At 37.1% G+C, this 24,861-nt stretch overlaps 1 protein-coding gene across 2 annotated transcripts in view; it reads left to right on the top strand.

Annotated features, from left to right (window-relative positions):
- The window catches only part of gtf3c2 (general transcription factor IIIC, polypeptide 2, beta), a 51,406-nt gene that overhangs the window by 8,465 nt on the left and 18,080 nt on the right, over positions 1–24,861 (top strand). For both annotated transcript variants that reach the window (XR_015935356.1, XM_088624942.1), the window contains exons 5-13: positions 935–1,032; positions 1,653–1,730; positions 1,813–1,911; positions 2,611–2,838; positions 3,858–3,969; positions 4,179–4,296; positions 18,701–18,732; positions 20,858–20,987; positions 22,652–22,796. Coding sequence is in view for 1 of the 2 variants with exons in the window: in XM_088624942.1 (XP_088481068.1) it covers positions 935–1,032; positions 1,653–1,730; positions 1,813–1,911; positions 2,611–2,838; positions 3,858–3,969; positions 4,179–4,296; positions 18,701–18,732; positions 20,858–20,987; positions 22,652–22,796 (1,040 nt within the window). In the remaining variant the exon portion in view is untranslated. The remainder of the gene's footprint in view (positions 1–934; positions 1,033–1,652; positions 1,731–1,812; positions 1,912–2,610; positions 2,839–3,857; positions 3,970–4,178; positions 4,297–18,700; positions 18,733–20,857; positions 20,988–22,651; positions 22,797–24,861) is intronic.

Here is a 24,861-nt window from a genome sequence, read left to right as displayed (position 1 = left end):
TGACGTGCAACATCCCTGTGTGACGTACTGTAGTCTACATGCAATAACAGTCTCTCTAGCAGATTGTCAAGCAGAGAAGTGAAGAAAACATTTAGGTAGGCCAGGATAACTAGAATACCAGGGTTGATAACACTGTTCTTATAAGCGGCACTATGAGGTCTTTAATAATTAGTTATGCAGGACCTCGGTTTAACATCTCATCAGAAGAATAACACCTCCTATATTACAGTGTTACAGTTATTATATTACAGTTTGTTACAATATTAAAACATTATGGACAAGATGGAAGAGTGCTAACTACTGGTCTGCCAGCATCACTCTCAGCAGTAGCCTGAATTTACTTGGAGGTTCCCCATCCCAGTTCTTAGTTACCAGGCTCAGCCTTGGTTAGCTTCTTTGATCTGACAAGGGCAGGCTCAAAGGTGATAACATTGCTGTCTTACAACATTACGGTGTAAACAAAATTACAAAACAAATACAGTACATTAGAACCACTTAAACTGCTTAGACTCCATCTGTCCATTTTCTAAACTGCTTTATCCAGTACTGGGTCACAGGGGAGCCAGAACATAGTCGAGCAGGTAACGGGCACAAGGCAGGATACACCCTGGACAGGATGCCAGTCCATCATAAGGCACACACACATTCACACCAGGGCGTTTTTTATTATAGAAGCCAATTAACCTACCAGTATGTCTTTGCCCTGTGGGAGGAAACCCGTGAACACAGGGAGGATGTACAAACTCCATTTAGATAGCAGCCGAGGAATTGAAACCATGTCTCCAGTGCCGCAATGTTAACCAGAATGTTCTCATTTCCCAAAAGTAAAACAAACTTTTGCAAGCAATGGAACAGTTAACGGAAACAAACAACATAACTTTTTATGTATTTTAATCAATAAAAATGTTATTATTTTTATTCATTATTCTTGTAGCCCCATACTAGATCAAAGTTTGTTGGCTTGGCCACAAATGGTTTACCTAACAATATCATGGGCCCTGTATGGATTTGTACCCACCTCACCAAGGAATTGTGAGTATCACTAAGAAAACCTTTGCTAAAGCAATGTGAAAATCTGTCATAAAATTGTATTGATTTTATTGACGAACAAAAGGTATATTTACAAAATGCAAGAGTCTGTAATGATTGATAATCCATATTAGTATACTCTTCCCAGTGTCTGTCTTTATGAATTTATGTCTTACTAGTACAACTTGCATTACGTTTGTGCTGGTTTTATCTATGAGTACAATGTTTTAATACTTTCATTTATTTCATAGCCTACCTATGCTCACCAGCCCCATCCCCTATTAGCGTGTGCCTGCTTTGATTTAAATTATCATCTTAAAAGCGGCTTGTCCAGAATTCCATGTTTTCATTTGTAATCCAAGAGCCAAAGAGTAATTTAATTTTAACTCCTTGGTAAAAACAATTTATTTTTCAACTTAGTTAAGTGTAAATGCATTCAACTTAATGACTCGATTTTAGCTCGAAGGACAGAAAGATATGTCAAAAACAAATGCAAAATAGAAGCCCTATTCATAAATACGCTGAGGTCAGTTTTGACTAATGCTTGCAGCACCACTTTGTGTTGTAAGCTCTTTCACTTGTCTCCATTTGTCAAGACGTAAGGCAATCTGTTTGTTTTACAGCCGTGAAGAGCACCATTCTTCATGGGTTTTTCCTGAATGGATTCCTTCTGTGAAGGATTGGAACTTTTTGTCCTCAAGGTAAAACACACCTACATGTGTTTACATATTGACAGAGAAATTTGAGACAACACAAAGAGGTAAAAATGCTGTTTTTATCCAGGGATGCAGAGAAGTACTTACCCAAAGAAGAACAATCTGTGCCCTTTAGGATAAACCGAGAGGGTTATAAAGAAGACCCAGGCCTCCATACAATAAGAAGGTGGGATGTCCCATTTTTAGCATTTATGAGATCAGTTTAACCACTTTATATCTGATATTATCATGTTACAGAAGGTGAGCAAGACAAGGCCTGATCAGTACTTGTATGGGAGACCTCAGAGGAAAACCAAGTTGCTGGTTGGTGTTGGTGGTACAGTAGGTACCACCAACACCAACTTTTCCCTCTGGACCTGAATTTCCAAAATGTCCAGTTTTGGGACACAGTATTGTCAACTGTGCCATCCACTTTAAGATACATTCAACTCAGGTCCTAACTACTGGCTCGTGGAATTTCACGCATATAGGTGTTAACTGTGTCTTCCTGGCTAAATTCTACTTTGGGCTTATACAGCTTCCTCTTAATTAGTTGCTGTATCATCTCTTCAGTTCTCTAACTGATCTGTGACTGTAGCTGGCAAATACCTTCAGCTTCTTCTTCGTTAGGAAAATCCACCTGTTTTTGTTAAATTGCAAGCCATTTTTTCCAAATAAACTTACCCAATAAGAACAGCAGACCTGTTATCTTTAACAAATGTTTACAGTACAGTAATCATTATATCAGAACTTTTTCTAGCAATAACAAGCCAGAGCCCGCTCTGTTTAAGTGCTTAGACACAGCAGGAAGCCTTGTTTATTGTATTCCTGAGGAGAAGGATAAAAATGGTTCTGACATCATTTTTGTTCTGTGTTCCTGCTCTAGGTTTGATTCCTTGTCCTCCCACCCTGAGCGCTGGGACTCGATGTTCTTTGTGGGAGGCCCTGTGTGGTCTATGGAGTGGTGTCCTTGCCCAGAAGGGGCGGCTGCTAGCCAGTATGCTGCCATATTTTGCAACAGGGATATGGATGAAAGACACCGTATAGTGGAAACCCACGCTGAGCCAGCACTACTGCAGATCTGGGAAGTGGGTGACCTGCAGCATGACACCTGGTTTGTGTTGTAGACACCACTAAGATTCAAAACCGGATTTTCTGTGTGGCAGTAACCCACTGTCATATATGTATATAAAGATCTAATGAATGGTACTAACAGATATAGTGCCTTTCAAAATAACACCCAGTCCAATAATTTAATCCAATGTTAAATGTCCATTTCTGCTAACTGGCCAATCAAGGTACATAATATACATGAATATACCTTATGTGTAACTCAACAAAATGGAACAAAAAAGAATGAAAGCTTTTGTAAGGCACTGTATGTAATTTATAAATACTGTACAATTTATTTTTGTTTTTGGAGTTTAATGCCAGTTTTGCTATACAGAAGGATACCATGTCTTTTGCCTTCTCTTTCTGTTAACTGCTGCCCACCTTATATTATTTGTTTTTAAAGTGATTGTGAAAGACAGGTAGATTCTGCAACTGATGTTCTACACCTTGCATGTAATTCATGCAGCACTTCTATGTACATTTTAATATTTTTTAAACGTTTAATGTTCTTTGAGTGTAAGTACATAATTGTCCCTCCACTTTCATTTAGTAGATATTTGCTGTATCTATATGCACTCTAATTGTCATGCTGTATCTGTTTTATGGATGTACCCCTTCATGTGGTACTTAGTTTTCTTGCTCTTTACAGTTAGAAATGTGTTCATAAGTTGCCTCAGAGTTTGAATTGTTTAATGTCTGATGTACTAAAAAGACACAAAGCTGTAAGTGGTTCAGTGGTTCACACGTAGTAGTTCAACGATGCTTAGAAATATATTCATGTGTACACATATTTGAAAACCCCAGGTACAGTAAACATGTTTCTTTTGTACCTTGCCTGGAAGAAGCTACCCAGTCATGTTGACAAAGTCATTACCCTGGTTTACTAACAACCAAACGAGTTAGATGGGTTAAGTTGCCCCGTCTTGTTTGTAGCCTTTCTAATGTTCTGGTGTTCTTATATTTAACTGGTGTTATGTATCACAACCTTTGTAGTGTTCTTACTTTTTAATTTGTTTTTAGCCCCTCAACTAAACCCTCCTTTGCATATGGGATCGCTTTGGACTATGGCTGTATATGGGACATGAAGTGGTGCCCAAGTGGAACATGGGAGCTACCGTCAAGTATCAGAAAGGTATAAAATATACGTATTTTGGAACACATAAGTAGAAAATAGTATTCAAGTAGCTAAACCCCAGTTGCACAGCAGGAAAAAGATGACGAGAGAACAGTCCTTTTTCCCATGGAAATGTTCATTACACTAGTCCTGTGTATATTAACGTAAGGAACAGTGTTTTCAATTTAAAAATAACAATATTTCATTTGTGTTATTTAATTCTGCAGGTTCCTCAAATGCCAAGGCTTGGGCTGCTGGCTGCAGCTTTTTCAAATGGAACAATTGCCGTGTTCAGTCTACCACACACAGAAGCCTTAGTTAACTACAGAAGAACTCAGTGTAAAGGTAGGACGCTTACAAACTTTACAATGAGTGCAGTTCCAACTTGTTTTCAGCGTGTCAGGTTAACATATACATAGAACCAGTAACTTGCCACATGTGCAAGACTGTTACTACAAAACATACTGCAGTATGACTGATACAGAATATATCTGTACAGTCTGTACTGTTGGAAAAAACTAAGAATAGTATATCATTACAAAGATGTAGTATCCGTTTGTGGGTGCAGACACATTTAAAAAAAGTATAAAACAGCGCAGCATAATAATGCATACATTTCTGTTGCACAGTAACTATGATCTCAAAGTAATTTTGTTCAGAAGACCAATACATATGAAGAATTTTTCACAAACATAACAGATGATTACTGTAATTTAAACACACCAATAATATGACATAATTAACACTCTGAGTATTCATAGGTATTGAGAATAAATCAACTTCATATAGTAATAAATAACACTCTCACATTTGATTGTATTGTGTAAGGCAAAATTCATTTTAAAATTATTGTAAACCATGCAAACATGACATAGGTAAACACCAGTACTGTGGCATAGGGAATGAATTTTATGGGTTTTATTTTACATAGCCAATACTGCTTTTAGTAACAGATCTGTTGTCTCTTTAACTAGCATTCTCAATAGCCTTGAGTTTTATCCATATGTATACATCTCAAGTGTCTCCCCCTAAGATATGTTGATCTTCTTTAATAACTTATGGAAGCATCATTGCAATTCAACCAGAGCTGTTGCTTTGCTGTTTTTAAATCAGGCAACAGAAATTAACTTGGGGTTTGGGGGGCCCACTGCATTCAGGAAAGCTAGCCAATTTTTAATAGTAAAGATTTCTTCAGGGGAATTTTTCTGTCAAAGGAAAATGGGTGACAAAATCTCCCTTTTTTGACTGAGATGTGATGGAGTGGCCCGATACTGAATAACTAATCTAGGAGGTGGAAAAGCTGGACATCTACTGCCTTTGATCTTCCTTTTCTGATTTCAAGAAAACAGATTGAAAATACAGTATACCAGTGGAAGTTGTGAGCAACATACTTTTCACCTGTAACAAATTGTGTCTAATCAGTTATAAATATACCTAATAAATTTGCTCACATAATTGTTATTGGCAGTGTCATTTGCTATCTTATGTGTACGCACAATGAAATATTGTTGACATTGTAATAGTACAGATGTAGATGAGAATACAATGACTTTAGAGAAATGTGATGATAACTTTCTTGGCCATATACAATTTCTTGTATTAGGAATTTGTCTATTCACATACCCCAACTTGCTCACCATGAGACACACAGGCAGGGAGAGAAGCTTGGGATCAGAGCACAGGGTCAGCCATTTATACAGCATCCCTGGAGCACTTGGGGTTAAGAACCTTGCCCAGGGGCCCAACAGAGTAGGATTCCTCTGCCAGCTGTGGGATTTAAACCAGCAAACTTCCAGCCACAAGCGCAGATCCTTAGCCACAGAGCCACCTTTGCTTTGCCCTTTTAAAGACAATTTAGTGGTAGAAAATATAATTAACCTCTCACTAAATAATAGAAGAGATTGCATTAAAACACAATTAAATACAATATAAAAGATTTCTTTATGCAATATTTCACAATCTGTCTATTGTAAGTCATGCCTGCAGTTTGACAGTCTTTTCAGCAGGGGGAATTATTTACCCTCAAATACTTAGAAGGAATATGCAGACTTTAAACACAGATCAAATTAAATTTTTGGCAGGAACATTAGCAGCGCATGTGTAAAACCATCTGTTTTATAATACATGTCCATTCTGCCTGGACAGTGAAAAAACTGCCAGAAATGTACTTAAAATTAATAAAGTGTATTAGCAGACACTAGATTACAAACTAATGGAACCCACGCAGTTTAACAATATGGTCTTTTTCAGCAAGATTAGTTAAAATATTGGCCCTCTGATATGAGGAACATGCTCTGTTCTGTCCTGTTTCATGAAAGCTAGCTTAATATCACAAGAAAGTTTTATTAAATTCAATTTAAAAAGCTCATCCATAAAGTGAATGACATTTGAAAACTGTTTTGAAGTAGGATTTAGCCTTTGGTGTTAGAAGCACTTGAAGCCTCATCAACATGGCTGGGCAACCTGTTGCATATTCCTACAACCCATTGTGTAAAGATCTGCTTCCTGTTTACAGTTTTGAATGCACTTTCACAAAGTGTCCTCTAGATGGTTTTTCATTGTTCATTCTGAAGAAAAACATAGGGTTTTGTCGATTTCATTGGCAAAATTCAAGACGTTTACAATACAATACATTAATGTTTACATTACCCTGTCATTGCAGGATATTTCTTTCAGCAAGGGGATATATCTGCTTGCTTTTCTTTTAACTGTTTCCAAAGCAGTGATTTTTTTTCTTGTATTTAAGCAACCTCAATTGTACACAGTATTCTTAATGAATACTGATCTTGACAATTACGGCATCCAGACAGTGGCATAGAGTAGTGATAACTGCTTGTATTTCTAAGTGGAGGGTGGTGGGTTCAAATCCTGGAAAGATGCCTCAAGTAATGTACCTTAATTAAAGTGCCTCAGTTGAACTTGCTAGTGTATCCATCCTGTTGTTTAAGTAAAAAATCTTTAAAAAAACACAGAACTGTTGAGATCTGGGTCAGACCCCTCTCACCCATTCTCCAGAGGTTTTTTATAATTTCATCTGAAATGCAGGGTTCTGTGTTAAAAAGTCATTTATTGTACTTATGGGCTTTCATTGGCCATCTCTAGGGCCATTTGTTTAAGCCAAAAAACAGAACCTGTTGCCTTTTCCCTTTTACATGCTGTAAAACAGCTAGCCTGTTTGGTAGTTTTTAAGCTAATTCATGTAGTAATCTCACCCAGCGGTTCCTGGAAAGACGCCAGGGTTTTGCCTTCAGCAATATGACTGGATAATTTGTTCCACACTCCCACAAACTTTTGAGAACAATGCTTCCTGTTCTCATATGTAAATTCATGTCCATCCAGTTTCCGTTTGTGACATCTGGTTCAGGTTTCGCTGTTGATGCTGTACATGTACACTGTAATTTTCTATGAAGTCACATGAGAGCTGTATATATGGCTAATTTTCATATGAACACCATCCATTCCTCTTCATTTGCATAATATCAGTTTATCGGCTTATTTTCCTAAGTGAAATATATCTAGTTTTTGTACACCTGTTGAGGGATAGGATCATGTCCTTTATAGCTCATGTAAAACTCTCATGTACATTTAAAAAACCCCATGTGAGCTACCACAGTGGTACATATTGTAGTGTAGCAAGCAAAACATTGCTTAATGAATGGAGAAGGTCTATCAGTCTTGTATAGAAAATTAGTCAAAGTAAACTCCAGGCCCATTTTTCATGTATTCTTTTATGCAGTCAAGACTAAATCTGTATTTGCATTTTCATTGTGGTAAAAGCAAGTTCCATTGTATACGGTATGAATGTTTTTTTCATACGTGTCTACTGTGTATATATTGTATATGGATAAAGTACCTTTAGTAATGCACTGTCTACAACTAGGATGTTTAGGTTTAAAGAAGAGGATTGGGTAACCCTAAAACCTTTTTTTTCCCTGGTGTTCAATGGCAAATCCCTTTACAAACACCATCCTTGAAGAGTCTGCAGACAAGTAAAGTAGATTTTCTAAGGTGTTTCACTTTTAAACTGATAACATCAGAAGTCAGATTGTATCTTATAACCTCACTTTCAAGCGGTTATGTACTTTCAGGTTTAGTGCATTCTACTCTGCAGAGTCTTATGCAGTCTGTCTTCATGTGATACCTGAAATAGTTTCTAAAATGAAACCTACCGCATGTTCTTTGGACCCTATTCCCACTTTCTCAAAATTGGAATAGTCCAATTTTCTGTCCCATTGTCACAGATATCATGAACTGTTCTCTCAGCTCTTAGATTTGCTTCTGTTAAAAAAAGAATGTAGACTCCATCCTGCCTAGTAATTATTGGCAGAGATCTAACTTTTTTAACATTTTGGCAAAGGTTCTAGAATAGGCTGTTGTCATTCAGTTAACAAAATCTTTTATTTGCTGTTAAGCTGTTTAAACCGTTTCATTTGGGGTTTATATTGAAACAAAGCAGTGAAAAGACTATGTGGAGATTTTTTGTTCAGTTTTCCTCCTTGCTGGTTCTGTGAATTCATGTCTTCCTAGTTCTATGAATTGACTTTTATTAATCATACTACCATTTTTCTGAATAGATTAGAGAGGCTGTTGTGGAACTGCTTTGTCTGGTTTGGTTTTGTCATCTGGTGTCTCACAGGGCTCTCTTCTTAGTCCTTATCCTTTTAAAATCTGTATGTTACTTTTAAGTCAGGTTCCTTATAGATATCACATTAGTTTTCATATCTATGCTGATGTTAACTACATTCATGTTACATCTTATCTCTGACAACCACAAAGCTAAAGCTGATTGACTCTCCTTTTCAACTCTGTACCTGTCAGAATCTGGGGGTTTTGGTACCTACTGAGTTATTCTATTCTTTTAGAATAAATATGTTCAAACCCACCTCCTGGTAAAATATTCTGGCGGCATCTGAGATGGTTGGGTTACAAAACTCCCTTTTCAGGTTGAGTTGGCATGCAATTTTGAGGACCCAGCTGTTAGAAACTTAACTAATACATACAGTGACTTACAATAGTATTCAGACCCTTTACATTTTTTCAAATGCTGCTGTATTATAAGTTACACTTAAACATCTTTTTGCAGTCAGTATTTTTATTGCAGGGACTTTTAAAAACAAAATTGCTTATTTGCCAGAAAATATCTTAGAGAAAGTCGAAAGTACCAAGAAAGAAGCAGTTACCCACAAAGACCCATTTCAAAACCCATCCTGAATTTGCCAGACAACATGAGAGTGCTTTAGGAAAAGGTTTTGTGGTCCGATTGGACCAAGATAGAGCATCCTGGCCAAAATTCAAAGCACTATATGTAACACTGCCTATGCCTCAAAAAACACTATCCCTACTGTGAAGTATGGTGGTGGCAGCATCATGATGTGGGGGTGGTTCTCAATAGCAGGGACTGGGTATTATGTTAGAACAGAAGGAAAAATGGATGGAGCAAAGTAAAGGAAAATACTGCAAGGGAACTTGTTTCAGTCTGCTATAAATATCCGAAGGTAAAAGATCTCAAGCACAAGGTCAAAGCAACATTGGAGCGCTCAAGAATATAAAGGTGAATGTCCTTGAGTGGCCTAATCAAAGTCTCGACCTCAGCCCCATCATCTGTGGCATGATTTGAAAATTGCAGTCCACAACCTCTGTCCAGGAAACTTGAATGAGCCGGAGCAAATCTGTTAAAAGGACTGGGCGGACATCACTCTTAACCAGTGTGCAAAACTGGTACAATACCTACCCCAAAAAATTCAACTTGGTATTGTGGCAAGAGGTGGCTCTACCAAATGTTAATGCCCCTATGTTTCCGTGGGGTCTGAATACTCATGCAAGCACTTTTTTTAAGGTATCTGCTGACAAAAAGTTAATTTTGTCTTTAAAAAATGTTCTGGTTGAGCATGTGAATTTGCAATAAAAATACTGATTGTAAAAGGATGTGTATCATTTATTATCCAGCAACAAGGTCTGAATACTTTTTCAAAGCACCGTATAAGCATATCTCTGTTGTTTTAGGTTCCTTGGACTGGTCCTTTTAGATTTCAGAATGCAATTTAGAATGCTGCTGCTCACCTTAATGGTTTGAATGGTTTGGCTACAACTGGTTTACTTTGGGATCTGTGTCTCCCTGTACGCCTATGTTATGTTCCAAAGTTTGGGAGATCTTGCTTTTTGTTCCTCCAAGATTTTGTTCCATAGTTATGCAGACTTTACAACTATGCTGTATACTGTAAGCATTTTTATTATCCATTCACTGTGAGTCAGCATCTGATTTGATCATTTTCAATGTTTACTGTTCACCCACTCTTTAGCCTGATTTACGTTAGCTGTAAGGTTTTTATTCAGCTACTTCTGAGGTTCAATGACAGTCTGATGGGAAGAATAATGGTGCCCTATGATACAGGAGCTGCCAACTCCTGGAAATCAGCCACTCACACTGCCTTGCCTCTGTTATTAATGTTTGGATTAACCAAGAGTCTGTGACATCACCCAGACTGGAAGATGTAAAAAACCAATTCTATTAGTACACATGGTAATTTGGTTAAGCTTATACCTCCTAAAAGGGGTAAAAACACTTCTTTCGGACCAGGACAAATAAGTATGATAATTATATTCTTTGTGTTTTATACTTCGTGCCAGTTCCTTATAAAGTAGTTGCTGTTGTTTCATAAACACTTTCTAAGTACAAGGAATTTAAATTAATGTCAGTTTCATGAGATGGCTGTGTTTATGCATTACAAATAGCTTTAGACAAAGATAGCAATTGTAATACATCATGAACATAAAGATGTTCCCTGGAAATTTTCAAACAGTGGTCTTCTAGTTCTAATGATATTAACAGTGATTTTTGGATCTGACATTACATTCATGATTTGCACATTACTTTTGTTTTTCTTTTTTATCAGGGTAGTGGTTAGCAATTTAGTGTTACCATCATATTCGGATATTGAGTTGTCTAATTATATTTCTAGAAGACTCACCAGAATTGAATTGCTTTGAATTGTTTTTGACAGTGTGGGATATTGCTTCTCAGGTGTAAGATATTTTATAACCAAAAGTACCAATTAACCAATTGTGGAGGGATTATTGTAATATATATTTAGTTTTTACATATATTGTATATTAATTGTATGGATGATCTTTTCTCGGTCCTACACATTTGACATCTCTGTCACCAGCTGTTTTAATGGGAAATGCTTCACAATGGCAGAAAAATTACTCATCAAGTGAAAATTGTGTTTCATATGGGTTTGTTGGCTGGCAAACTCCAAAGTGGGTTCTTGCAGTAATGTTCAGTCCAAGTTTAGTATATAAATCTGCAGTAATGTCACTTAAGCCCACTGTAGTGTGAGATCCCAGTAGTACTGTGAAGTCAATGTTTCATTTACCCATGCTGTCCAAAACTACAGCTTCATCCCCTCAGGGGTGGAAGGAGTGTTCAAAGCATGATTTCCAGCCACTATGGCTGGAAATTGCACAAAGGCTGGAAAACCCAACAGATTTTTGAGATGGGTTCTCTAGTTTCTGTCCTGGCTTTTGAGCCTAGATGGCACATATGCAACGTGCCCTAGATTCTATTATCTGCAAGCAGCCAATAGTAAATTTGCCCTTTACATTTTGTTCGTCTCCAGTATTATGCAACTATTGTTACAGTGATTGCTGTGTTTCATGTTCTGTGTTCACTGCAGTCACTGATCCTAAACAGACATTATTTCTCATGTGTGCTTTTCCTGGGGAGGCTGGAAATTAATTATTGTTGGAGGAAGGAATAAAAATCTTATCCTTGAGTTGATTGTCTTCACATCAAAGATTTTTATTTTTCAGAATACAAAATATCTATTATTAGTGTGGCTTTCTATAGAAAGGTGGCAGTGCAGGTTTTATACATGCCTCTCACAAATTGCCATTACTGATTTGTAAATCATAGATTGCTTTCCCATGAAAGGATGGTTTTGTGTTTCTTGTGAGTTTTTTCACTTAAGTCACATCTTTCTGTGGTGAACTTATTATGTTTTTGTGTGTAAGTTGTTACCATCAAGATATCGCTTGTTCAGTAGGGGAGCAGAGATATAAATGATACTCCATTGCAATTCCTTACTTGCAAATTGGAGTCACATGTTACACACTCCTTGCTTTAATGCTGTGACAAGTAATTATTGAGTTTGTCATGTTTCACATTTAATAATTTTCTGTTACTAAATGTGAAATGGAATGGTGTCAATCCTGCAGGACGTTCTTGTTTTTTTGCATACACGTGCTCGATGAATATTTTTTTGTTACAATAATCATTGATCACGATGGTTTACTATGGCTCTAATTAACATGCTTTGTGTTTTGCAAACCAAAACTGAAAATGTTTTCTCAAATCACACTTTCTATACATCATTAAAATAAAACTATTTTATTAATCCATTTTTAAAAACATGCAGATACATTGTCATACATTATGACCTTTTCCTTAAGGGGTATGTAAGTGCAGGAGAAGGCACTGAATGTCTTTTCTGAAGACATTTTGACATCTGAGGTAATCATGACATTCTAAACCTTGCATTGTAGTAAACAAGAGCCTTATCGTAAATCAGGGGGTAAGCCCCTGTCCAGCAGGTCTTATGGTTAACCATTAAACCATGACATTCTGAAGAACTGATACAATTTAACTGTGATTATGTAAACATCTGATTTAACATTTTGCATCATTTGGAAAGTCCGTGGGAAAAAATGTAGAATGTCCCAAAGTACAAGAAATCCCTTTGATCATTGCTTAGAAGTATTTATCTATAAAAAACAGTTCACTTAAGATGATCTGTAAGATTAACAACTAGGGCTCTCTAGGACCAGTGTTAGAGACCCCTGTTGTAAAGGCAATAGATCAATTACCACATTTTAATTGGTTTATGTCCATTATAAGTGACACGTCTCCGTAAAGCCTGTTAAAGGGGAAATTTGAAAATAGTGATTATTTTTTCACTTTAACCACTCTCAATTTTAAACCTCATTATACTGCAGTAACTGCTCATGAGTTTTCTCTAGGTTAATATCTAGACATTTATTTCAAAACTCAAATTTTCAAATAGTCAAATGTTTGTGAGGTTGAAGACATTTGCATTTTTAAATGAGCAAGTTTAAAAAATGTTATTGGAATCATAATGTTTGCAACACAAATACACCATTACTGTTCTCTAGCTCAGTACTAGTTTAGTGCTTGCCTTGGGTTCAAAATGTTCAGGAGCTTATCCATAAGATAATTGTCCAAGTCTTGTGATTGAATACTGATTTTGTACTTGGATTCCTAGTTGTAGCTCTATGTATTCTTGTAATGTCTTTTTACTTTCTTAACCCAGTGTTTGAAAAAGATATCTCATACTTTAGTTCACTTTGTGCAATTTTTGGGTACAAAAGAAAATAGGCCAGAGTGGCACAGTGGGGTGTCTTCTATCTGGAGTTGGTATGTTCTCCCTGCGTTCGTGTTTTCCTCCCCCAGTCCAGAGGCATACTGGTAGGTTATTTGGCTTCTAGGGAATATTGGCCCTGATGTGAGTAATAATAATAATAATTGCTTACACTTATATAGCGCTTTTCTGGACACTCCACTCAAAGCGCTTTACAGGTAATGGGGACTCCCCTCCACCACCACCAATGTGCAGCATCCACCTGGATGATGCGACGGCAGCCATAGTGCGCCAGAACGCTCACCACACATCAGCTATCAGTGGGGAGGAGAGCAGAGTAATGTAGCCAATTCATAGAGGGGGATTATTAGGAGGCCATGATTAGTAAGGGCCAATTGGAAATTTGGCCAGGACACCGGGGTTACACCCCTACTCTTTTCGAGAAGCGCCCTGGGATTTTTAATGACCACAGAGAGTCAGGACCTCGGTTTTACGTCTCATCCGAAGGACGGCGCCTGTTTACAGTATAGTGTCCCCATCACTATACTGGGGCATTAGGACCCACATGGACCGCAGGGTGAGCGCCCCCCGCTGGCCCCACTAACACCTCTTCCAGCAGCAACCTTAGTTTTTCCCAGGAGGTCTCCCATCCAGGTACTGACCAGGCTCACACCTGCTTAGCTTCAGTGGGTTGCCAGTTGTGAGTTGCAGGGTGATATGGCTGATGGAGTGTGTGCGTGTTTGTCTCTGTGTGTTCCTATCCAGGGTGTATCCTGCCTTGTGCCCTTTGCTTTGCCAGGACAGGCTCTGGCTCTCCCACAGTACTGGAGAAAACATTTAGAACATGGAAGGATGGAAGAAAATAGCCTAAAATGTAATGTGTTTAGAAGGTTTGCCACACGTCCATAGCTGTCTCACTTGCTGGTCCTTCGCCAAGCCATTGACTCTTAGATCCTCAGCTGTCCAACTCCTATGACTCTTAATGCTTTTGCCCTTACTCTCGATCTGTGTCCTCTGGCACATCGTTAAGGTTGTCAGTACATGGGAGGAAGATTGTTAAATAGCATTGTGCTTTATAATTCCAATATTTGTTTCCAGAAAATGTATATAATTGTATGACCCCATTAGATTCAGCCTTAAATGAAAGTAGTTATTCTTTTCTCATACTGACTTACTGGAAATCAATAACTGGCAAAGAAGAAAACAAAAGTGTGACATATTGTTGTTGTTACAATAACACATAGGGAATCCTGCAGTATGATTCTGATTATTTTCAGTGAAGCTTTTCATCAGACAATAAAGAAGCAGGCGGCCTTCAGTTGTTGGAAAATGCTATTACATTGCCCTTGTTGAAACTGAATTGAAATACTTTATCCCCATTCTTCAGGATCCTGGTCTTTAAATACCCCGTAATTCACTGTCAGGTGCTGTTGCACTGTTATTAGAAAGCTGTGTTTGTTGTGTGAGATAAGAAGGATTCAGAGAGGTTAATTAATGTTAAGGATCTTTATTTTCAAATTACCATGCAGTTTTCTCTCATGGGATTTGTGTGTATTTTCAGGGAACCATTTAGCCTTTCTGGTATTGTTTTTTTAGTCACTGTTTCTTACAAAAAGCCACACCATGGCAAAATTTGGTTAAATTGAGAATTTTTTTCTTACAAAATATAATTTTACACTTGTTTGAATAAATAATATTCTAAAGTTAATGTTAAAAAGGAACCTGGCAATCAATGTGACCGTGGGTAACTGTTGTTATGTTAGGTTATATTCTGTAATCTTGTCTATTTCAGGTTGCTTTTGTGATTGTGAAAAACACTGTTTTTTTTCTTTAATTCTCTTATCTATAAACACATGAAATTTAACATTCCGAAGTTTGAAATGTATATAAAGAAGCAAACGTTTTACTAAAAGTTTTATTCCCACCACGTGAACAAAATTAATTCTTGAATTAACTATATTTCATGAATCTTTTCTCTAATCTTAAGTTGAGCTTCTTTGCTACTGCATTTCTTTTATCCTGGACAAAGATGATCATCACAGCAAATGAATTCATTCCACTGCCTCTTATTCATGTGCATTACACAGTTGATTTTCCCAGATGTAGCTTGATTTCAGCCTTTTAAAAAGCACCATGCTGGCTCATGCCAACTTGTCAATGAGCTCTGCTTTTTATCATTTTTTAAAATTATATTTTTATCCTCTTTAGAGATGTACTGCTTGCTTTGCAGTCATAGTGCTTGTTGTTTTTCACATCTTTATGAAGGCTTTACCATATACCCCACACACACATAGTATGGCTGTGATTTGAATACACTATAATGAAAGATGTCAGTTACGGTTCACAGTTCTACACAGCGATTAAAATATGCTGGACTAATTCCAAGATGGAGCTGATCACTGAAGTGTAGCCCCCTCCACCCATCAAACGTATGCAAGACTGGGTGACAATGGTGGCCTAACTCTTGAAAAATGTCCTTGCAAAGAGAGGGCATAAGACAACAGAAAGATACAGGGAAAACAACACTGAAGATACAGGGAAAGTTGAAACTGGTTGAAAGTTGGACCCACATGCAAGAATGATAACATGAAGGACTCCTGCAGATCCTCTCCATCATTTATTCATTTGTTCAAACAAGTTTTTATTTTAAGAATCATCACGGCGTGGTGGTACAGTGGTTAGCATTGCTGCCGTAGACCACTGGAGCCCTGGGCTCAATTTCAGACCTAGGATGCTGTCGGTGAGGTGTTTGTATGTTCTTCCTGTGCTCACATGGCCCTCCTCCAGGTGTTTGTTACCTCCCAGAGGCTGTAGATGCAATAGTAGGTTAATTGGCTCCTGGAAAAATTGGCCCTGGTGTGTGTCTTTATCTGTCCTGCGATGGACTGGCATCCCCTCCAGGGTGTACCTTTCCTTGTGCCCACTGCCTTGTGCCGGGATAGGCTCTAGCTCCTGCATGACCCTGAATTGGATGAAGTACAATGGATGTATGGATCATCATCAGATTAGCCTGAAGTTCACAATGCAGTCACTCTAACATAAATAGTGGATATTAATATGCAAAGTAGCTCTAATGTGCTTGAATCAGAATAACGGATAAAACTGCTAATATTAGTAGGTTGTGTAATTGAAAAAAAATGTTGAAGTCACCTTTTATGTTGGCTACAAAATGTGACTTTTGTTAAAATATTAAAAGGTCAAGCAAGAAATCCTTAGAATTAAAGAAAATCTTCGGTAATTATCCATTCTGTCAGTCAGCTAATCAATTAAAGATATTACTTCTCGTAGTACAGTGCTCTAGAGTCTTTAATCTCCCTGTTCTGGCTGCCAAAGAGTTAAACAACATAGCAGCACCTCCACCCTCTCTATCATGGTCCCAGTCTGTCTTGCTCAGATAATTATAAAAAGCCTATTTTGTGTGTATGAGAGTGCATGTGTATGTGTAAAAACCCCACTTTTCCTTGCTCAATGGAGATAATTTACTAGCTCGTTTCCATCAGACAAGGATCTATAATTGAAATGACAAAAAAGATGCATCGCTACGCAGTTGTTAGTGTCTGAAGCTATGAATTTCAGCCTAGTACCTGACACCTTGTCCCCAGGGGCTGTCAGTCAGAAAGGGCTTAGTCAGCCCATCGGATGGGTTTACATTTCAGGCTGTCTCCTATGTGTCTTGAGGTAGTGGACATGCGTTGTAATACTGTTATCGACCAGATCACTGCAGAGAGTACGTCAGGAGGGTGAGAGAGCAAGTAGTGCACTATTGCAGCTTCCTGCAGAACTATGTAGAAGCTCTTAGCAGGATATGCAATAGCTGTTCTTATATGCAATATTATATCTTTAATTGTGTATGGATTACTATAGCAAATAGAAACTCAAGAGATGAGTGATTGTTAGAGATGTGCAGACAGCAGATCGTTTACTAATTTCATTATGTACTGGCCTAATATATCTGACTAGAATAACTAATGCAAAAGGTTGAATACCTATTAGATACCCTAAAAATGAAATATCATTCCTTGCATCTTAGTTTCCTCTATTGTTTCCAAGGAATGGTGAAGGTAGGGTGTAATAACAAAATAGTTCTCTCTCTTTTTGCAAGATAGTCTTTTTTATAGAGGTTTGGTGGGTGACTCATTTGTGAGTCATTCAGAATTACCTTTTTAATACAAAAAGCACTCGCATAGCATTTTAATTTGATCTGTACTCTAAGCTGTCTTGATAAAACCAACAGATGGCTAGAGATTATTTTTTTGATAAAACATGAATAAGCATTAGAATGCAGGATAGATGTGTAAAAGCAGGTCAAGTTTATTTTTGTACAGGCTTCATATTGTTCTCTGCCTCTTTTGGGTTTCAGGCATTATTATTAAAAGCATTGTATGTAAATGTAAGTGAATCATTTTTTTTCTATTTTCACCCCTTGGGGTTCAGCCAATACTTAAATAAGAAGAATTACCTTGTCTCTACATATGCTTAAATTCTGGGTGATTCGTTGGGAAATTAACATAATTTATACAGTATTTACCTATATGTTGCAAACCAGTGTTGTCTGCCTTCCTGAAGGCTACTGTGGGTATTAAACAATACATAAAACTAAAATAGGTTAAATAGATACCTGTCTGAAATCTGTCTATCTGTTAAATAGATTTCTTTCTGTCTTAAGGCTTAGAACTTTTCCTGTCCCAAGTGTCAATACATTCATCTGTGCAAAGGTACAACCAGAAAACAATACCGGGGTGAAAGCAAAGTTCTTTCCACCACCATTCTGAGAAAAAATAATTTTATAGGTGATCCTATAATTGTATATGCTTATTTTGTTAATATAGAAGTTATGAGGTAAATTTAAATGCAATTGGAATTACAGTGCAAGTGAAATTATATTTAGATGAACATATGTTAATTAAACCGTTGAGGCTTCCCACTTATTTTTTTTCTCCTGTGGTACTGATATGGCAAATTAAATCAAAGTTTATTTATCAAATGCACAGCAATACAGCATGCAGCAGTAGTTGCTGGCAATGAAATGTCTTTAGTCAATAGTCAATAGTCTGGCAATAGTCATAATATAAATAATTCTTCATAGGTTCAAAGGTAATATTTAATTTTTTTAAGGTGTGAGTACTCTGAACTCGGAAACGTTAAGGTTGTGGGTTCAAATCCTAGGTGTGGCACAGCTATTGTAACCTTGAGCAAAGTACTAACACTGATTGCTTCATCAAAATGTCCAGCTGTATAAATGGATTCAAATGTAAGTCACTTGGGATCGAAGCCTCGGCCAAAGAAGTTAGAGATAAAAATAAAAATGTGCCATAGTGAACAAAATAAAACTGTAAATAAAGAATTATTCATATCAATCTGTTTTCTATTAGGAGCTGTAAGCCAGGCTCCAATGATATGCCAGGTGAGTCATTTATTTTATTAAGAAAACATTCAACCAGCATTTCTGTGCAGTTTCCATGTTTATTTTTCATTTCAGGCTTTTCTGTGTGGCTGCATTTGGTTCTTATTTTTCTGCCAGTTCAGTGCATTTCACTGGTATAGTACTCTAAAGGAAACATAAACAGCTTGCTGCTCTTAAGTTGTTGTGTACACAATTAGTTTATTTGTTTTCTATCTTTTTTAAGTATATTTGCTGGAAAGCATATAACCTATGTGTGGGAACAAGTAATAGGTTTATTCCATGCTGAAAAAAAGAAGAAAGAGAACACAACGTTTCGGCCGTGGAGCCTTCTTCAGGTGTGCCTATGTGGCACACCTATGTGCCTTCTTCAGGTTAACCTACAGTGGTGTGAAAAAGTGTTTGCCCCCTTTTTTTTTGCATGTTTGTCACACTGAAATGTTTCAGATCATCAAACAAATTGAAATATTAGACAAAGATAACACAAGTAAACACAAAATGCAGTTTTTAAATGAAGGTTTTTATTATTAAGGGAAAAAAAAAATCCAAACCTACATGGCCCTGTTTGAAAAAGTGATTGCCCCCCCCCCCCCCCGTTAAAACATACATCAACTATGGTTTATCACATCTTTGGAAAACTGAGTTCAATTTCTCTTGCCACACCCAGGCCTGATTACTGCCACACCTGTTCTCAATCAAGAAATCACTTAAATAAGACCTGCCTGACAAAGTGAAGGAGACCAAAAGTTCCTCAAAAGCTAGACATCATGCTGCGATCCAAAGAAATTCAGGAACAAATGAGAAACAGAGTAATTGAGATTTATCAGTCTGGAAAAGGTTATAAAGCCATTTCTAAAGCTTTGGGACTCCAGCGAACAACAGTGAGAGCCATTATCCACAAATGGCGAAAAACATGGAACAGTGGTGAACCTTCCCAGGAGTGGCCAGCCGACCAAAATTACCACAAGAGCGCAGCGACGACTCATCCAAGAGGTCAGAAAAAAACCCACAACAACATCCAAAGAACTGCAGGCTTCACTTGCCTCAGTTAAGGTCAGTGTTCATGACTGGGCAAAAATGGCCTGCATGGCAGAGTTCCAAGACGAAAACCACTGCTGAGCAAAAAGAACATAAAGGCTCGTCTCAGTTTTGCCAGAAAACATCTTGATGATCCCCAAGACTTTTGGGAAAATACTCTGTGGACTGACGAGACAAAAGTTGAACTTTTTGGAAGGTGTGTGTCCCATTACATCTGGCGTAAAAGTAACACAGCATTTCAGAAAAGGAACATCATACCAACGGTAAAATATGGTGGTGGTAGTGTGATGGTCTGGGGCTGTTTTGCTGCTTCACGACCTGGAAGACTTGCTGTGGTAAATGGAACCATTAATTCTCCTGTCTACCAAAAAATCCTGAAGGAGAATGTCCGGTCATCTGTTCGTGAGCTCAAGCTGAAGCGCACTTGGGTTCTCCAGCAGGACAATGATCCAAAACACACCAGCAAGTCCACCTCTGAATGGCTTAAGAAAAACAAAATAAAGACTTTGGATTGGCCTAGTCAAAGTCCTGACCTGAATCCGATTGAGATGTTGTGGCATGACCTTAAAAAAGCGGTTAAGGCTCGAAAACCCTCCAATGTGGCTGAATTACAACAATTCTGCAAAGATGAGTGGGCCAAAATTCCTCCACAGCACTGTAAAAGACTCATTGCCGGTTGTCACAAACGCTTGATTGCACTTGTTACTGCTAAGGTTGGCCCAACCAGTTATTAGGTTTAGGGGGCAATCACTTTTTCATACAGGGCCATGTAGGTTTGGATTTTTTTTTCCCTTAATAATAAAAACCTTCATTTAAAAACTGCATTTTGTGTTTACTTGTGTTATCTTTGTCTAATATTTCAATTTGTTTGATGATCTGAAACATTTCAGTGTGACAAACATGCAAAAAAATAAGAAATCAGGAAGGGGGCAAACACTTTTTCACACCACTGTACGTTTTAAGACTAGAATAAAAAAAGTAATTAAATTGAAAAATTATACACATTTATTTAGTTCTCATAGCTTATTTTAACTACATTTTTAAGGTAAATTGACTGAGGTAAACCCATTGTTTTTTGCTGTCTCTGCAGGTGCAGTGTGCTGCTGTTTTGAAGGTGGGGTCCATACATGCCAGCAGTAATTCACACTGTGGTCAGTGTTTCTGCCTGGACTGGCTGCCAATGAAACCCCATAATATCTTGGCGGCTGGCTTCTATGATGGTATGTATTTCTCTTTAAAACACATTGTTGGTTAAGAATACTTCCTAAATTAAGTAACTGAACAAATACCTTACATTTAAGAAAGACATTTTCAATTAGCGTATCATTTACAAATTCAGAAGAGTGCTGAACACACACATTTGTTGTTCTAGAAAGGGATGTTCATGAGTAAAAATGAGCATTTTCGGTAAACAAAAGCTTCCCAGGGCTCTAAGATGTCTCACGTTACGGAAGACGAGATAAAATAGCTTTGTACTCCAGTATACTCCAGGGAAGGACAGCAGTTGGAGCTCAATGATTTGATATTTTGTTTTGACCCCATGATGCATTGAATTCAAGGATAAATAACCCCAGATAAACTGTAGTGAAAGTCAGTGTAAGAGGCCTTAACAGCTTTGCACTCTTTTGTTAATACTGCAAGAGTTTCAGTTTAATGATAACCTACCCTCTCTTGCTCATGGTCATCATTTTTTTAAACTTTCAGTGTTGTTAAAACATATTTATTCTTAATTTAAATATGTTATAACTTTATTCATTACTTCTCATGCTTACCATGTTGCCTGATGCACAGGTATCTTTTATCATTGGTAGCAATACCATCACAATGAATGAATTAGTAAGGCAGTGTTTTGACATATATTCAACTTAAAATGTTCTTCTGGAGCCATTTTTGAATCACTTGGTGAAAGTAGTACAGTTACCTGGAGGTACAACATAAAACCAATTAAGGCTCAATTAAAGTCCACAGTGTTTAATTAAGTAATTGCTACGATTTCACCTACATTTTGTTTTAAATTTATACATTTCAAGCTCCCACCTATACCAATCAAATACATATTCAGAACTCAGAAATCATGCACTCAGTTATGAAGTCCACAGAATCATTTATGTTATATTTATGTTCAAAATTCACTTATGGTCTCAGCAGTGGCGTTCCAGTCTTTTCTTCTAAACTTTAGTACAAGCTAGATTCTCCTAGAATTCTGCTACTACAATGTAAAGGTGTGTTTTTGTGATACTGAAGAAATTAACCCATGTCATGCTTGACACAGTTTCTGTTGTTGTATTAGACCCTCATGCAAGAAAGGTTTCTGTCATTTTCAGGTTAGATTTATTGCAACTCTTTGGCTGTAAATGCAGTTCCATCGTGACAAATTTAAACATCAGAATGAATCTCTGTGCCTCATTAGAAACAGGAATTCACCATAAGGAAAATAATTTGTTCTTTTCAAAAAAGGGGCATTACATAAAACATGCCTTATTAAGAAAATGTTTTTGAAAACTTTTTTATTAGAATTAGCTGCTCAGTTTTAGGGCCATCTTATTTGACATATTATCAGTTGAAAATACTTTTGAAAAAAACTTCCATAGAATCAAATTTTACTTGGAACTTGAGAACTTAATTCAGACAGTATATATAATATAGCATACATTTTGATCATATTTGTAAAGATTAAATTCAGAGATTATTTAAATATGGTTTGTACCATTAACAAAATAAATGTTTTCTTTTCTTTAATAAGGCCTTTACTGCAGAAGAATACTTTTGTTAACCTCTCACACAAATTTACCATATGCCTCCAACTGTTGGCTTTTGTGATTCTGTGTTGACTCCAGATTCTTGATTTGAGCATTTTCTTTGCATTTTGTCTTCTTACATTAAGGTTCTGTGGCCTTTTGGAATCTGGCTACTAAATCCCTGCTGCAGAGAGTGCGTGTGGGGAATGACCGTCTCACTCTATATCCCTACCACTGTTTTATAGCACATGATAATGCTGTGCGTGCAGTCAACTGGTGTAAGGTCAGCAGGTAAGAAAATGTAGACGGTACAGTTGATACATACAGCTGAGTGCTCTTTGATTATTTCTAGTAAGTAGGTGTACTTTTTAGTTATTGAGCAACCATAAATTAATTTCACCTACTAATGGTTTTTATTTTTACAAATGGGTGCCGATATTTGTTTGAATTTCCTGAAATCACTACCAGTAGGTTACAGTATGGTATACAGTAATGCTTTTTGTTTAATTACGTATGATCTGTCATGAGGCCACAAAATACACTCTTTGGCTTTAACTTTCCTTAAAACCCAGCTAGTGCCAAGAATGACCATTTAACAGCCACACTTACGCCACTCTTTGAAATGGCTGTCATTGGTGATGTTTATACGAAACATGAATCCCTTACTATAGAGGATGCACGTCCTGGGCCCGAAGAACATGCAAAGTGACCACTTTAAAAATAAGATTGGGAAGTGGAGGAGCTGCAACTGGTTAATAATGCACACATTAATTAGTTTTAAAATGCTGGCATGCATGGCTATACTCAGTAAATGTGTACTCAGTTAATGGGGAATTTTTGGAAAAATAACCTGATGTTTCACAAGGGTGCATTCATTTTACTTGCAGGATGAGTTTAATACCTGGTCCTTGTGTCTCACATTCTCTGTGCATCAACTTTGCTTGTAAGAACTTGTTTCTACAGACAGATGATCTTACCTAGCAAATCAGTAAATTCTACTGTCATGAGCTGTTATAGTATCTCTCCAAATAACCTGGTGTTACAAATTTTTACTGTCAAAGAACGTCAACTAAAATTACTTTTACATGCTATTATTAATGTACTGTTAAGTCTATACCATAAGATGTGCTGAACTCCCATCTTTGTAACTATTATACAGTTATAGTTGATAGATTCAGATAATCTGTGTTAAAAAAACCACCGCGGTTTAAGTACTCATTATATGTGTGTATAGATTTTTATAATATTGATAGAATTTTAAAAGAGGGGGGTGCATTGTCCTGTTAATGCTCATCAATACTAACAAATTAGTGCTAATACGTTTTTTTTCTGATTTGTGTTTATGCATGTGTGGTTGTCTGCTAGAAAAATAGATTTTGGACATTCTACATGAGCGGTCAGCCAAAGTTCCTGTTCCCACTTTATGCAGCTAAATCAGACGCAGGATCTTGCATCTTGCAGAATTTGCAGATTTAATTTTGTAACATAACATCATAACAAGCATGAATACTGAATGCCTCCAATAGTTTTAGGATCCACACCAGACCTGACCCAACATTCAGGCTCAGTAAGAAGTGCCTCTAGATAATATGATCCACTTGACTCGTATGCTGCAAAATAGCACTTGGGCTCTTCACAGAAATGATGGGGGTTAGCATGATTAGCATTAAAACGTCTTATTTCAACAACTTTCCACAACAAATAATTGTGCTTTGACATTCTTGAACAATCCTATTTCAATTTGAATATTATAAAGAAATGCATGTATGTATAAAACATAATGTTACAAAGTGTAGTCTCTTTGTTTGAGTTTAGGATTCCAGTCTATTAGTAATCGTCATATGGAAAAAATATATTTCACAGTTATTTGTACTCATGAATGTGCATTTTATTATGTTCCTTTTGAGTGGAATAGCACATTACCATTCCAATCATATTGTGCCTTACCTCTTTAATCCAATATTGCCCTCAACCATAAAAATCATTGACCTTCCACAAGATATCAGCATGCGTTCTGCATGTTTCCAGCTGATGACATTAGAAAAGCTCATTTAGAAAATGGCACCTAATGCCACAAGCAGTGGGACGTGAAACAGTGTTGTTTCTTTTCAAGTCTTCCAGTTCGAGTTTCTGCAAAGTACATGTCTAACAGAGAATGCAAAAACAATATTCAGCTTAAACATTTTGGGGAAATCAATGCAGAGGGGTGAAAAACAGCAGACGGCTGATCAACAAACATAAAAACTAAATTAAGATTTTTTGGAGCTCGGATGATGTCATGTAAAACTCTTTGCTAGTGAGAAGGTCGTCACCTTAACATTTTAGTAGATGCATTATTGAAATGTCAAAATATGAC

Source organism: Lepisosteus platostomus, chromosome 3 (genome assembly GCF_059453375.1).
Source record: "Lepisosteus platostomus isolate fLepPlt1 chromosome 3, fLepPlt1.hap1, whole genome shotgun sequence".
Lineage (NCBI taxonomy): Eukaryota > Metazoa > Chordata > Actinopteri > Semionotiformes > Lepisosteidae > Lepisosteus > Lepisosteus platostomus.
This window is presented reverse-complemented; position numbering and strand designations above follow the sequence as displayed.